Raw genomic sequence first — 13,975 nt, 5'->3', positions numbered from 1 at the left:
ATAGACCACAAAGTAGGCATTTTAATTAAAAAACAAACCTACCTCTCTCTCTCTCTCTCTCTCTCTCTCTCTCTCTCTCTCTCTCTCTCTCTCTCTTTCTCTCTCTTTCTCTCTCTTTCTCTCTCTTTCTCTCTCTCTCTTTCTCTCTCTCTCTTTCTCTCTCTTTCTCTTTCTCTTTCTCTCTTTCTCTCTCTCTCTCTTTCTCTCTCTTTCTCTCTCTTTCTCTCTCTCTCTCTTTCTCTCTCTTTCTCTTTCTCTTTCTTTCTCTCTTTCTTTCTCTCTCTTTCTCTCTTTCTCTCTTTCTCTCTCTCCCTTTTTTTTTTTTTTTTTTTTTTTTTACACAGGGTTTGACAAGGTTAAGGATCCCTAGCTTTATTGACAGCTAACATTTACAGGTTAAGGATTCCTAACTTTATTGGCAAGCTAAGAGCTGTTACCTACATCAGCTCATTTGAAAGCATTTTTGTTATGAGACATACAAGTAGGGAACAGGATGAAGTTGGAGCCATCTGTGGGCCAGCATTTTCATTTGATCAACTGACGTTATCTCGTTGACATCATTATGCTGTACGAATGTGTTCCATACTCGAGTCATCCTGGGTATGTATGATCTCAGATGGAGTGATGTTCTGGAGAAGGGTACAGCCAGAGTGAAGTTGCTGCTTTCTGCCCGTCTTGTGGCATAAAAGCTTGTTTCACGCTGTCCTCGAAGTGGATCCAAGTGTGGTATTTTGACAATATTGGCCTTGTACATAACAGTAAGGCCCACCCACATCCCTCCTATGTTGAAGGCTCTGCTGAAATGACAGATCTATCCAGGATGGGTCCAGGCGAGAGATGAGGACGTCTTGCTCTGTTCTCTACTCTGTCAAGCAGTCGCAGATGAGAGGGGGGGGCAGGCAAACCAAGAAAGTGGAGCATACTCAAGGTGTGAGCGTACTTGTGCCTCGTACAGGATCTTGCAACCCCTACTGTCAAGCAGATGCGAGATACGGCGAAGTGCTGTAAGCTTCCTGGCTGCCTTGTTTGCAAGATTTACAACATGGTTCTTCATGGTTAGTTTGGAGTCAAATTTCACCCCAAGGATATCAACTTCTTCTCCAGGTGCCAACATCGTCCCATTCATCCTTACTACTGCGCCAGCATTACCATCATGGTGCCTAGAGACGAACATCATTTGCGTTTTTTCAGGTGCAAATGTTACTTGCCATCTATTTCCCCAAGCTGATATAGCTCTCAGCTGGTGATTGATGTAGCTTAGAGCAGCTGGCATTTCTTCTCTTGGATAAGTGAATGTCAGTGTACAGTCGTCTGCATATGCATGTGATTCTGGGATGAGATGAAGAAGGTCGTTGAAGTAGACATTCCATAACAGTGGACCCAGCACACTTCCTTGTGGAACGCTTGCCCCAATAGGATGTCTTGCTGATTCCGTTCCATTGAGGACTACACTTAGAGATCTACCATGAAGGTAATCACTGAGGAGACATAGCGTAGAGCCTGCAATTCCCAGTGCTTGAAGTTTTGCTAAGAGGCCCTGGTGCCACACCCGGTCGAAAGCGCCAGCAATGTCCAGTGCTACCACACAGCTGACTTTGGATTCATCCAGTGACTGGTGCCACTTAGTGGAGAGGTTTAACAACAGATCAGCAGCAGAGTAACCTTTCCTGAAGCCATATTGACGATCACAAAGTAGTGAGTGGTAGTCAAAAAAATCTGTCATTTGTCTTGAGATTATTGTCTCAAGGATCTTACCAGTGATTGACAGGAGTGACACTGGTCTGTAGTTGCTGATTTCTGCTCTGCTCTTCTTTTTGTGAACAGGGACTACATTTGCCTCTTTCCATGGAGAGGGCCATTTGCACTGTACTAGGCAGTGCTGAAAGATGCGAGTTAGAGGTGCTGCTAGCTGGTCTGCACATCTTCTCAACAATCTTGGGCTCAACTTGTCTGGGCCCACAGCCTTTTCTTGGTCAAGTGATTTAAGAAGGAAATGCACCTCCTCCTGCCTTATTGTCACCCCTGACAGTTTTGATACAGTTCTTGCAGCTAGCCAAGGAGGGTCCCTTGCTGGATCAGGAACTTGCATTTTGGTAGCAAAGTGTTCAGCAAAGAGGTCCGCTTTCTCTTGACTACTAGTAGAGGTGGTCCCATCCTGTCGATTTAGAGGTGGAATAAGTTCATCAGGCAGATAACCTTGTCTGTCCTTGACCAGGGACCACCAGGTTTTGGAGCCTACCCTACCTGATGCTAACTTTCTTTTAGTGTCCAACTCCCATTTAGCAATGGCCCACTTTTGAACATCACCCATATGCCTACAGGCTTGCATGTGCAAGTTCCTGTTATAGGTGGTAGGATGTCTCTTATACCTTCGCCATGCTTTGTACTTAGCAGTAGCAGCCTCTCTACAACGAAAGCCAAACCAAGGCTGATCTGTAGGCTTTGTCACATATTGCCGGTGAGGAATGTGTTCTTGTTGCAGATTAAGGATGTGTCCAGTGAAGGCTTTCACTTGGTTGTCAACATCCCCATGGAGAAGAGCATTCCAGTCGGTGGTGGCGAGCTCAGAGCAAAGGGCTGGCCAATTACCTCTTTCCCATAGCCAGGTTGTGCGTGTGGACTCCTCACCTCGTTCTGTTGGGATCTTAAGTGTGGTAAAAACAGCCTTGTGGTCAGACGATCCAACGTACCCGAGGGGTTGACAAGTGACTATGCCTTCTGCCAGATCACTCACTACTGGGTCAAGGGAGGAGCCAGAGATATGAGTAGGGAAATCAACAAAGTTTCTCATGTCAAACACTGCAAGAAGGTCATCAAAGTCCCTCTGTATAAGGTGCTGGTTGAGGTCACCAACAATTATAATATGTTGACAGTTGTGTTGTAGCAGAAGGGAGTCAATATTTTCCATTAGGAAGTTGATAGGGTCTGCATGTTGCCACTGAGGTCTGTACATTGCACATGCTAGTACAGAGGTACTAGTGTTTATACAGAGCTTGAAGAACATCATTTCAAGATGTGTAGGGGTGGCAACATCTATGTGCTGGGCATGAACACTTTTAGAGAAGCACACAGCAACACCACCTCCTTGCCTCTCTCTTTCTCTTTCTCTCTCTTTCTCTCTTTCTCTCTCTTTCTCTCTTTCTCTCTTGTTATGCACTGCGTGCTGCAGGATTTTTTTTTATATGGTGCACACTGACCGTACAGACCCATTCTCTCACATATGGGCCTACCAGCTTTCTCCTGCTTGATTTGAAGCCGCCAGAATTTGAGTATATATGTATACATAAAAAACGGTGGCTCGTAAGACGTATATATACAACCAAAACAGTCAAAGGGTTAAATGAGGAAAATTGACTGCAAACGAACAAATCCAGTTGCGAGCAAGGTCACAGAATGGACTAAACTTGTTAGTGGAGGTTCCATTGTACTTCCTGACATCTGACTTGTCTGAGTCTTCAGCTTCTAATTCTGATTCCTTGTTTCTATGTCCCATCTCTGGAACATCCTGTCGCTGTCCACTTCGTCAATTCCTTGCAGTATTTTGTATGTTATCATGTCTCCCCTAACCCTTCTGTCCTCCAGTGTCATCAGGCCAATTTCTGGTGAATGGATATCAACAGTGTCACGTAGTATTTGTTGTGAATTTCATTTTGATATTTTCCAAAAAAAATTATTTGCACCAAAAAATAGTTCATTATGCAATATTGCAATAATTCTTTGAATAATATAAGTGTATTCGTGAAGGCACATTAGACCCACCAACTAACGCGTACTGGATGCATGGTGTGATTTGTTTACTCTTGAACATCGGCAAAATTCAAACATTTTCGCTGCTTTGAGCTCGGTTTCAAGCTATTTTCAGCACTAAAGCCAATCACAGTCATCTCTATTTCTGTAATACAGGTCTCCCTCAACATTCGCGAGGGTTAGGGGATCAAGAGCCTCGCGAATGTTGAAAAACCGTGAATGTTTGGTGCCCCAATATATTGTAGGGAAATATATTACAATACAGCTTCCTTAACTTGTTGAACCATGAATAATCATAAAATACTGTACATGAAAACGTCGTAAATTGTACTAAATATATATATGTTATGCTTTAATAACGTATGTTATTTAATAACATGTATGTTAATAACGTATGTTATTAAATACCACAGACTCCCACTGCCTCCACCACTGCCAGTCCCTACTACCCTCCCTCCGACCCCTGCAACTGGCAGCCAGCCCTCCCACCACTCAGTGTGGTGAGTGTTTTGTTTGTTCATTATTTGCTATTAAACTACAGAATAAATAATGTAAACCCATTCATGACTGCATATTGGAATGGCTATTAGGAAAGGTATTAGACGGTGACATCGTGTGTTTACTCTTGAACACAGCAAAGAATCTAACATTTCTGCTATTGCTAATAATAACAATAGTAATAATAATAATAATAAATACGATATAATTGAAGAAGGAAATTGTACAAAAATACGAGGGAGTGGTTGACACATCGTCAGTGTGACATTGTTTATGCTGGAGTGAATATTAGTCTCCCTGCTCTTCCAAACATTTCACAATAATTGAGTGGTTGAGGCAGTGGTATTTAACATATATGTTATAAATAATAGTACATGTTATTATTAATAACATGTATTATTATTAACATGTATGTATTTAATAACATATATGTTATAAATAATAATAGTACATATTATTAATAACATGTATTATTATTAATATGTATGTTATTAAATACCATTGCCTCAATCACTGCCTCTACCACTCCAGTCACACTCAATCTACAAGCACCAAACACAATGAATTATTGTGAAAGGTTTGGAAGAGCAGGGAGACTTAACGTTCACTCCAGCATAAACAAAGTCGTAATAAAGTTGATAGAATTACCGACAATATGTAAAGTAAAAGGACACAAGTGCAACTAATGTGACATTTATTGTGGCAACGTTTCGCTCTCCAGGAGCTTTATCAAGCCATTACATTCATGGCTTGATAAAGCTCCTGGAGAGCGAAACGTTGCCACAATAAATGTCACACTAGTTGCACTTGTGTCCTTTTACTTTACATAAACAAAGTCACACTGACGATGTGCCAACCACTCCCTCGTATTTTTGTACAATTTCCTTCTTCAATTATATCATATTATTATTATTATTATTATTATTATTATTATTACTATTGTTATTATTAGCTTGAGCAGAAATGTTTAATTCTTTGCAGTGTTCAAGAGTAAACACATGTCACTGTCTAATACCTGTCCGAATAGCCATTCCAATATGCAGTCATGAATGGGTTTACATTATTTATACTGTAGTTTAATAGCAAATAATGAACAAACAAAACACTCACCACACTGAGTGGTGGGAGGGCTGGCTGCCAGTTGCGGGGGTTGGAGGGAGGGTAGTAGGGACTCGCAGGTGGCGGGAAACTTAAATATGATTTGGCAGTTGGGAATTCGCGAATGTGTGAAGCCTGTGAAAGTTGAAAACGTGAACGTTGAGGGAGACCTGTATATCTCCCATTCTATAAAATGAGACAAAGAAACGGCAAATGCAACCATAAAAATCATACGAAAATACACCACAAACTCGCTGTTTTAATTCTAAAACATTGGTCAGTTTTCCTCATGCACTGCATGCTGCAGGATTTGTTTTATATAGTGCACACTTACTCCACAGATGCATTCTCTCATATCTATGCCCAAATTTACCACTCACAGCCTATGAGTGAACTGAGTTCGTGACATAGTACTATGGCATGGACCCTGGCTTCAAAGCCTTAGAACTACAGCACGGACCCTCAAAGGGTTAATATTGCTGTCCACTTCTTTTTTTTTTTTTTTTAATTCCTTTGAAATGGTAGAGAATTTTTCTAAAGGTAATGACACTAAGTACAAAATTTGATGGGTGGTTTTTTGTGTTTAATCGATGAAACTGAAGGCATTCTAGCAAAAGCTTAAGAATTTGGTAGAATGGACCATGTTGAATTAGTGGGGGATATGACTGAAGTTACAGATGAAAAGGAGACATAATTAAAGACCTCTGTACAAATGGAGCACCAGAATAAATAAGAGGCTATAAATAATGTGATGAAAATGTCTAACCATGACTGGACTCTTAGCAGTGGATTTAAGTTGACAAATTTAGATAGAGTATAGGAAAGCACTGGTTTGAGAATACAGTTTTAAATGTGTAGCATTGCTGAAGCTAGAACGTGGGTAACCCAAAATAAGTTGCCTTTACCTTTGATGTTTCTTAGTTTCGAGAGCTTTTTTTGGCTCCTGGAGCCCAGTCTTTGGCCAAGTGCATAGATTAGACAGGTACACAAGTACAGTTGGATGTGCTTTGCATGAGCCAGTAAGAATACCTTGATGCTCCACTATTCTTACATTCTTGTATAGCCTCTTAAGTCCCCAACTTAACTTTTGTCCTTCCTCTTATTTGTTAATAACATGATTGCAAGCATATCAAAGCCATTTGCATTTTCGGTGAATATGGTATACTTAGTACCCGAATCCCACAACATTTTGAAGTAAATCTTCTGACATTGATGTAGATGTACATTGATTGTTTGTTTGTGCACATAATGGGGTGGTGAAGTTGCAACCAGCAGCTGGGTTGCCAGTTCTGCCTTACTTTTATTGTTGTATTTGATAAGTAACAATTTGAGTTTCCCATATTATGTACATGTATATGTTATGGGTACTGTAATATGTGGGGGGTTAGACCTGACTTCTGTCCTGCTACTTCAACCCTTTTTAGCTTCATTTTTCTGTTGACCATGTTTTAACTTCAAAAATTGGCACTCTTAGCTTGTTGAATGGGATATTAATTGTAACACTGCCCCTTTTAAATGTAGACAGTGGAATTGGATGCCCAGAATTAGCCATACAGCTACAGGACAGGTCTAAAATATCCTTTAAGACCCATGGCTTGAGTTGAACACTTCCACCATCACTTTCTCTAATTTTCTAGATTTTCAGATTTACAGTATCACATTTCAGGCAATCCTCTGAACCACATCCCATCCTTTTGAATGCAAGCCCTTTACTTTTGACTTTTTACTAGATTTAATCTTCCTCACGCTTAAATAGCATGTTAAATTCCAAGGATCAGTTGTCTCCACTCTATACATAACTTGGGAGTCGTTAATATTGCACCCTAATCACACAGGAGGAAATAAAGTATAATTTTTTTATTTTATTTTATCGCATTGCTTACACAATGATCAAGATTTGCTAATAAATTAAAAATTGCCTTGGTAAAAATAAGTCTTAAGAGGTATGGAAATGCAGGGCAAAATGAAGCTTGTGTGCTTTATCAAAGTGAATATGTATATTGGAAACTTGTATTAGCTTGGAATTTCTCAGGGGTAGTCGTGTATAGAATAACTGCATTTTTTAATGTTAAATCTTGGAGCACAAGGGCCTTATCAATACATTTTAGTTTTATTTTTAATTTAGGTTATTGACTTGTATTGAGAAATTATTAAGTTGTTGGAAGATAAATTTATGTATATGTAATGATTAAAGTAAAAAAGCCCAAAACAGTTGATGTTAGTGAGATTGATAAACTGTTGAGTGTGTTGTAATAATTATTGGGAATAGAAATTTATATTTAATTAAATTTGCATCATTTTTTAGTTCAGACAGAATCGTCTGATAGTTCTATGGTTCTTAGCCGTTTAGTTGCATAGTTTCTACTTAGGGCGAGTCTAACATGTGGAATATTGGAACCCTTGTGTTCATAAAATGTTTCAGAAAACTTTGTGCTTGGGGGGAAGGGGGGTCTGTGTTGCCATGAAATTGTGGAAAAAAAAAATTATAAAAAAAAAACAGACAATGGTTATAAATGACCATAATTTTTAAAGGGGTGGACCGGTAAGCCAGCGGAAGGCCTCGGTCAGATGACCAAAAGCTCCAAAGGCGAGTCATCATCTGACTAAGACCCGCGTCAGGAAATATTTGTCCTGTTTCCTGACGAACCTTACCTAACATAACCTAACCTGTGGAAAAAAAAATTTAATTTGCCATATGTGGCAAATGTTTGTACGATTGATAAAATGTACACTCGAGTCGTTATTGGAGAAATATTGATTTTAGTTATATATTCTCTTTAACTGAGGGAAAAAAATTACTAACCTTTAAATAAAAAAAAAATATCCAGATTACTTTAGTGTAACATCTCACTATTAGTTTGTAGTTATTTTTTGTAAGTCCAAATTCAGATACTTTTAACTTTATCCTTCTGAAACTCCCTGACAGAAACAACTGATCTTCCAGAATATAGTTATAGTGGAGGATATGCGAGTGGTGGCGGTAGTAGTGGTGGTGGTGCAAGCAGCTATGGGGGTTACAGCAATGCTTCAGGAACTGCCCCTCCTCCAGCTTCTTCATACACACAACCGCAGTATGGTGGATATTCTGCACCACCTCCTCAGAGTTATTCTCAAAGCCAGGCTCCTTATGCAGCACCACCCTCCTATGGTGCTCCCCCTCCACAGAGTGAGTAATTTGCATGTGTTGTAGACCCCATGCATTTCCTTTTCCTGTTTCAGATCATGATTATCAGAATACTGTAAATCTGTGGGACAAGTGTCTCAAAGTTCCACAGTAATCTGAACATAAGGTATAAATATGTGGTCCTCATGAAGTAGGAGTGAATATGTGATGAGATTTGCATAGAAGAGGGGAAAGAATGACTGAGGTTAAGATACTACTACCAGGTGGCCATGGGAGCTCATACAGTGGATATGGGATGCAGCAGCAGACACAGCCGCCAGTTCAGCCTGCAGCAGGCAGTGGAGGATACAGCAGTTATGGTGGACAGTCACAAGGGTATGAACAGAATAGTAACTACCAGTCTGGAAGCTATGGTCAACCACCAGCCAACACCTATGGTGGACAAGCCAGTACCTATGGTAGTCAGCCCAGTGCTAGCTACTCAGCCCTTCAGCCCCAAGGAAACTATGGAGGCCCTCCTCCACAGGGGAACTATGGGGGTCCGCCATCAGGGGGAAGTTATGGGGGACCCCAGGGCCCTAACTACGGTGCACCACCACCACCATCAAATGGAAATTATGGTGGCCAAGGTGGCGGATTTAACAGTAAGTCTTCCTCATTTATTTATTTATTTTCTCCCCCTCCCCCCCTTTTTTTTTTTTTTTCATTTTAATACTTTTCAGGAATCTGGCACAGACAGACTGATACTTGACTTGACATCATTATGGACTTCAGTATATGAATGATATTCATTCTTCTGTTGACAAAAATCATTATTAGACACAAATGGGCACATGGAACATATGAAAAGGTACTGCTAGCAATTAGATTTTAGAATCATCTTAAATTTAATTAAAATCTGCTGCCAGTCACATGTTGCATGTGTTTATCAGGCAATACATTAGAAATCTTGCATTGTTCATTGTTTGGAAGATTGTATTGAACACTAATAAAGTAATATAAAATAGTACAATCTATCCATCCATGCAGCTGTTTCATTGTTTGGTTTTGGATTGTCAATGAGGCCGTTGAGACGAGAAGTTGCTAGTCACTCAAAAGGTTGAGCCCTGAGGTTGTGGGCCAGCATTACTGTGTACTAATGCAGACTGCTGAACTTTTCAAGGTGGTCTAGGCATGGCTCCTCCCCCCCAGTCTGCCCCTCCAGGCTTTGGTGGCATGCACGGGCATCCCAAGAACCAGCCGTCAGCCCCCACTCATAGGTAAGTTAAACCACCACTAGGCCACTTAGAGGGTGTTGCTAGTCTAAATAGTTTTGTTCTTAGAATTCAGATTTCAACTGAGGAATTAACATCATGATGGTTGCACTGTGAAATCTTGTTAGGGGTAAAACCTGGAGTACTGTCTAAAGTGCATACAAACCATTGGTATGGTGTGTGTTTAAAATAAAGGTCAAGATGAATTTGGTTAGAGGTCACTAAAGGAAATGAAGCTTGAGGAAATTCAAATGGGTTGCATATGTGGTATACAATTTTTTTTTTTTTTTAGAAGTTTGTACAATTTCCCGATATTTTAATACATTTTTAGTTTTTCTGACAGGTTATTGGTATCCCAATGTAACAATGGGAACTGACGAGAAATGAAGAGTTGGTATATGTAAATTATGTTTATTACATGAGTGGTGCACATATTACATGAAGATAATTTTTCGATACTGTGTTGAAATTAGTGGTCAGAAATGGTACTATGAATTGTTTGGTAAACGATATAAAAATACCGGATTGTAAAACTGAATTGGTACCACACTATTGTTAGTTGAATTTTTGCTCTGGTGTAAAATTAAAAAAGCCAAAGTTGGTGTTTACCATTAATGAAATATACACTGAAGTTGATGCTTGACTTGTGTAAAAGCCTTGCATCTAGGAAGGAACAGTTTCAAGGATGATAGGCCTTAAGGGGGTCGTCTGTCTTTTAGGAAGGGATGAAAAAATAGAGTACAATACAGTTCTTTGTCAGTTGTGTACGCAAGTCTCGGCAAAATTTACAATGTACATCTAATGTTGCGCTTTAAAATACTTTTTCCATGGGTAGTGAAAAATGTACATTGCATAATTCCTAATTATTATACTCTATCCTGATCCATAATTAATATGCCAATGCACAAAAGTGAGTTGTTTTCCTCTGAATATATGAAGGTATGAAGATATGGAATTTTGAAGTAAAAATGGTGGGTGCTTGATATTCCAATTTATATTGGGGCAGTGCCTTAGTTGTATACAGGATTACAGTGGACCCCCGGTATTTGATAAATCCGGTATTCAATGCATTTTAACGCAAAAAATTTGCCTCGGTATCCGATCGAAAACCCGGTATTCGATACGATTCGTATGAGACGTGTCCACGTGTGGCCTGAACTGCCCCGTGTGTGCCAGTGTTTACAAGCCAGCCAGTGTGCGCGCATCTAAGGATACATTCGGTACATTCCATATTATCATCGTTTTTGGTGCTTTTTATTATTATTTTATTATCACACTGGCCGATTCCCACCAAGGCAGGGTGGCCCGAAAAAGAAAAACTTTCACCATCATTCACTCCATCACTGTCTTGCCAGAAGGGTGCTTTACACTACAGTTTTTAAACTGCAACATTAACACCCCTCCTTCAGAGTGCAGGCACTGTACTTCCCATCTTGTGCTTGTTTCTGCAAAATAAGTCCCCATGGGCCCCAAGAAAGCTTCTAGTCCAACCCTGTGGTAAAAAGGGTGAGAATTAGTATGGAAATTAGGAAAGATTTTGAAGGGTTTGGGGCTAACCCTGAGAAGCCTATGCAAGTTGTGGAATCCATTGTATCTACTTCAAAAATTAAGGAAATGTGTGCACAGTGGGTTGAACTGCAAACCTTTATGGATGAAAATCACCCTAATACAGCTATTGCAAGCCGTGCTGGTGACTATTACAATGACAGTGTTGTGGCCCATTTTAGACAAATCGTAAAGGAACGGGAGGTACTGAGCTCTGGACAGATTTGTTGTGCGACAGGTCCAGTGACTCTCAAGCTGGTCCTAGTGGCATTAAAAGAAGGGAAGTAACCCTGAAAAAGAACTTGCTACCTCAAGTCCTAATGGAAGAGGATTCCCCTTCTAAACACTAACACCATCCACACACTCCCCTCCTCCCATCCCATCAATCATCACCAGATCTTCATTAAAGGTAAGTGTCAATTATTCTATTGTTATTGTTGCTATTGTAATTATTTTATTGCATTAAACTTAATATTTCATGTGGTAAAATATTTTTTTTTCATACTTTTGGGTGTCTTGCATGGATTAATTTGATTTCCATTATTTTTTATGGGGAAAATTGATTCGCTTTTTGATATTTTCAGTATTCGATGAGCTCTCAGGAACGGATTAATATCGAATACCGGGGGTCCACTGTATTTGGTTTGATGCACAGTGGTAAGGGATGTTTTTTCCTTAAGTTTTAGTTTAATAAAACGTGTAAGTAGAGCATTTTCATGTAAACTAGAGCCCCAACGTGAATGAATAAATTTTTGAAGTGTTTGTAGCTCGGCCTATTTTCCCACAAACGTCTCATTATAATTGGAGATGTGTTCCAAAGACATAATACCAAATACCTGATTTCAATTAAAATCCAAGGAATAACTACCCAATGTTTTACCTTAAGATTTTACAATGCAAGGTGTACAAGGATTACCTGAATGTTGATCTTGGCTTGCTCACTGGAAGGTATGGTTTTTTTTAGTTTTAGCCTGACTTAGCAGTTAACTAATAATTAGAGGAGGATACAATAAGAGGTTGATGTGATTAATCAAGGAGAATCTGGGCAGTTCTGGCGAGTTGTAGAAGCTATGGTGGGTTGTGCTTCTAGGGCATATTTATGGAGTTATTCCAGCTATGAGGGTGGATGTGGATAACACTCGGGATTGCTACGAAGTTGTATCTGGGTCAAGATAATGTAATCCTTTATAGATAATGTTTCACTTACGATAGTGTCCATTGTTAGTATATACCATTTCTCTCAATTTGTTCAGGAGATATGTTGTGGCATCATAGTATATATGAGGTAATGATTTCTCTCTCTCCTCTCTCCTCTCTCCTCTCTCCTTTTTTTTTTTTTTTTTCACAGGGTTTGCCAAGGTTAAGGATCCCTAGCTTTATTGACAAGCTATTTACAGGTTAAGGATTCCTAACTTTGTTGGCAAGCTAAGAGCTGTTACCTACATCAGCTCATATGAAAGCATTTTTATTGTTATGAGACATGGAAGTAGGGAACAGGATGAAGTTGGAGCCATCTGTGGGCCAGCATTTTCATTTGATCAACTGACTATCTCGTTGACATCATTATGCTGTACAAATGTGTTCCATACTCGAGTCATCCTGGGCATATGTGATCTCAGATGGAGTGATGTTCTGGAGTAGTATACAGCCAGAGTGAAGTTGCTGCTTTCTGCCCATCTTGTGGCATAAAAGCTTGTTTCACGCTGTCCTCAAAGTGGATCCAAGTGTGGTACTTTGACAATATTGGCCTTGTACATAACAGTAAGGCCACCCACATCCCTCATGTGTTGAAGGCTCTGCTGAAATGAAAGATCTATCCAGGATGGGTCCAGGTGAGAGATGAGATGTCTTGCTCTGTTCTCTACTGTCAAGCAGTCGCAGATGAGAGGGGGGGGCAGGCAAACCAAGAAAGTGGAGCATACTCAAGGCGTGAGCATACTTGTGCCTCATAAAGAATCTTGCAACCCTTACTGTCAAGCAGATGCGAGATACGGCGAAGTGCTGTAAGCTTCCTGACTGCCTTGTTTGCAAGATTTACAGCATGGTTCTTCATGGTTAGTTTGGAGTCAAATTTCACCCCAAGGATATCAACTTCTCCACGTGCCAACACCCTCCCATTCATCCTTACTACTGCACCAGCATTACCATCATGGTGCCTAGAGACCATCATCATTTGCATTTTCTCAGGTGCAAATGTTATTTGCCATCTATTTCCCCAAGTTGATATAGCTCTTAGCTGGTGATTGATGTAGCTTAGAGCAGTTGGCATTTCTTCTCTTGGATAAGTGAATGTCAGTGTACAGTCATCTGCATAAGCATGGGATTCTGGGATGAGAAGGTCATTGAAGTAGATATTCCATAACAATGGTCCCAGCATGCTTCCTTGTGGAACACTTGCCCCAATAGGATGTTTTGCTGATTCTGTTCCATTGAGAACTACCCTTAGAGATCTACCATGAGGTAATCATTGAGGAGACATAGCGTAGAGCCTGCAATTCCCAGTGCTTGAAGTTTTGCTAAGAGGCCCTGGTGCCACACCCAGCCGAAAGCACCAGCAATGTCCAGTGCTACCACACAGCTGACTTTGGATTCATCCAGTGACTGGTACCACTTAATGGAGAGGTTTAACAACAGATCAGCAGCAGAGTAACCTTTCCTGAAGCCATATTGACAATCACAAAGTAGTGAGTGGTAGTCAGAAAACTGTCAT

General features: G+C 40.2%; 1 protein-coding gene across 4 annotated transcripts in view; it reads left to right on the top strand.

Annotated features, from left to right (window-relative positions):
* Window positions 1–13,975, top strand: part of LOC128700983 (RNA-binding protein cabeza) — a 58,495-nt gene that overhangs the window by 24,665 nt on the left and 19,855 nt on the right. For 2 of the 4 annotated variants that reach the window (XM_070087039.1, XM_070087038.1), the window contains exons 2-3: window positions 8,270–8,509; window positions 8,731–9,111. In XM_070087039.1, coding sequence (XP_069943140.1) covers window positions 8,270–8,509; window positions 8,731–9,111 — 621 coding nt within the window. Of the gene's footprint in view, window positions 1–8,269; window positions 8,510–8,730; window positions 9,112–9,629; window positions 9,727–13,975 lie in introns of all 4 variants that reach the window. The other 2 variants (XM_070087041.1, XM_070087040.1) reach the window with 2 other exon arrangements.

The sequence above is a fragment of the Cherax quadricarinatus genome, chromosome 20 (assembly GCF_038502225.1).
Source record: "Cherax quadricarinatus isolate ZL_2023a chromosome 20, ASM3850222v1, whole genome shotgun sequence".
Classification (NCBI taxonomy): Eukaryota; Metazoa; Arthropoda; class Malacostraca; order Decapoda; family Parastacidae; genus Cherax; species Cherax quadricarinatus.
This window is presented reverse-complemented; position numbering and strand designations above follow the sequence as displayed.